At 36.2% G+C, this 2,500-nt stretch overlaps 1 protein-coding gene across 1 annotated transcript; it reads left to right on the forward strand.

The window, feature by feature from the left end:
- The first annotated feature begins 866 nt into the window (after positions 1-866).
- On the forward strand, positions 867-1,829 carry LOC125828388 (cytochrome f). Its single transcript, XM_049507704.1, has one exon. It carries the CDS (start codon positions 867-869, stop codon positions 1,827-1,829), a length of 963 nt encoding a protein of 320 aa, XP_049363661.1.
- The last annotated feature ends 671 nt before the right edge of the window (positions 1,830-2,500 follow it).

Below are 2,500 nucleotides of genomic sequence, written 5' to 3' on the forward strand. Positions count from 1 at the left end.
TTATAGTATTTTTGCCCTGGTGGATTTCTTTCTCAGTTAATAAATGTCTGGAATCTTGGGTTACTAATTGGTGGAATACTGGGCAATCCCAAATTGTCTTGAATAATATTCAAGAAAAGAGTCTTCTAGAAAAATTCAGAGAATTAGAGGAACTCCTCTTCTTGGACGAAATGATCAAGGAATACTCGGAAACACATCTCGAAGAGTTTGGGATAGGAATCCATAAAGAAACGATCCAATTAATCACGATACAAAATGAGAATCGTATGGATACGATTTTGCACTTCTCAACAAATATCATCTGGTTTGGTATTCTAAGCGGGTATTCAATTTTGGGTAAGGAAAAACTTGTTATTCTTAACTCTTGGGCTCAGGAATTCCTATATAACTTAAGTGACACAGCAAAAGCTTTGTGTCTTCTTCTAGTAACTGAGTTTTTTCTCGGATATCATTCACCCCCAGGTTGGGAATTCGCTATACGCTCTATCTATAACGAGGTTGGAGTTGTTGCGAATGAGCAAACTATAACTATTCTTGTTTGCATCCTTCCAGTAATTTTTGATACATGTTTTAAATATTGGCTTTTCCGTTATTTAACTAGTCTGTCTCCGTCAATTTTACTGATTTATGATTCAATAACTGAATGATAAAGGATCCATTGATATTAATCTAATCCAATTAGAATGCTTGGTACTTTGTAGTTGTACATAAGCAAAGTATTGAAAATCATATTTACTCTTCCTATTTCTAACCATCGGGAAGATTCATCCTAGATTATTCCAGCAAATAGCAGAATCGTGGCTAGGGAACTATACTAGCGACCTACCCAATTTATTGTAGAAATTTTCGCGATCAATGATTGGACCATGCAAACTAGAAATGCTTTTTCTTGGCTAAAGAAACAGATTACTCGATCTATTTCCGTATCGCTCATGATATATATCTTAACTCGGACGTCCATTTCAAGTGCATATCCCATTTTTGCACAGCAGGGTTATGAAAATCCACGAGAAGCGACTGGGCGTATTGTATGTGCCAATTGCCATTTAGCTAATAAGCCCGTGGAAATTGAGGTTCCACAAGCGGTACTTCCTGATACTGTATTTGAAGCAGTTGTTCGAATTCCTTATGATATGCAACTGAAACAGGTTCTTGCTAATGGTAAAAAAGGGGGGTTGAACGTCGGGGCTGTTCTTATTTTACCGGAGGGGTTTGAATTAGCCCCTCCCGATCGTATTTCTCCTGAGATGAAAGAAAAGATTGGCAATTTGTCTTTTCAGAGCTATCGCCCCAATAAAACAAATATTCTTGTGGTAGGCCCTGTCCCTGGTAAAAAATATAGTGAAATAACCTTCCCTATTCTTTCCCCGGACCCTGCTACTAAGAAGGATGTTCACTTCTTAAAATATCCTATATACGTAGGCGGGAACAGGGGAAGGGGTCAGATTTATCCCGACGGCAACAAGAGTAACAATACAGTTTATAATGCTACAGCAGCAGGTATAGTAAGCAAAATCATACGAAAAGAAAAAGGGGGGTATGAGATAACCATAACGGATGCGTCAGAGGGACGTCAAGTGGTTGATATTATCCCTCCCGGACCAGAACTTCTTGTTTCCGAGGGCGAATCTATCAAATTTGATCAACCATTAACGAGTAATCCTAATGTAGGCGGATTTGGTCAGGGAGATGCAGAAATAGTACTTCAAGATCCATTACGTGTCCAAGGACTTTTGTTCTTCTTGGCATCTGTTATTTTGGCACAAATCTTTTTGGTTCTTAAAAAGAAACAGTTCGAGAAGGTTCAATTGGCCGAAATGAATTTCTAGATTCGCAGATTTATCGATATCAAGTACGTAAAAAGAACCAAATTCTTGTTGGCGATTATTTATGATCAAAAAAATGAAATTATGAAAACTCCTTTGTCTTATTTATACTCTTCTTCAAAATCTACATTACATACTCTTTTTCTACGAGATGCTGGGAATCCCTTGTACCACATAGTATGTAGATTTTGAAGAAGAGTATTTGGCTTTCATTTATTTTGATTTAGTTTTTTTTAATTGGAGTAGTGTAACTATGTTACTATTGCCAGATTTCACTGCCATAAAACGTATCAATAGTTTTCTATTCTAAATAGAAAGAAAGTCAAATTTGTCTAAATACTAGACATAAGGAAGCGGGGGATAAATGCGGGGAAGAAAAAATTCTAGCAGGGATTATTTGTCTTCCTAGTCTTCGACACAAGAAAGGGGTGTAGAAAAATCCTTTTTTCTTGTGTCGAAACGAAAGAGTAATGATTCTTGATCCTGTTTGTTAAAAATTCCTAGTCTTGGTTTCAATTTTTCCAGATGTATCAGAAACCCTACACCTACCCCCTTACATATAATATATGAATTGGTGGACAAACAAAACAAAAAAGAGAGGAAATTTTATTAATTAAATAAAACTTCTTCAATCAACTTATCTTATAAAAAATTTGATGATGAAATAGGAAAAC

This window comes from Solanum verrucosum, unplaced genomic scaffold (assembly GCF_900185275.1).
Source record: "Solanum verrucosum unplaced genomic scaffold, falcon-dt-bn FXZP01000048.1, whole genome shotgun sequence".
Lineage (NCBI taxonomy): Eukaryota > Viridiplantae > Streptophyta > Magnoliopsida > Solanales > Solanaceae > Solanum > Solanum verrucosum.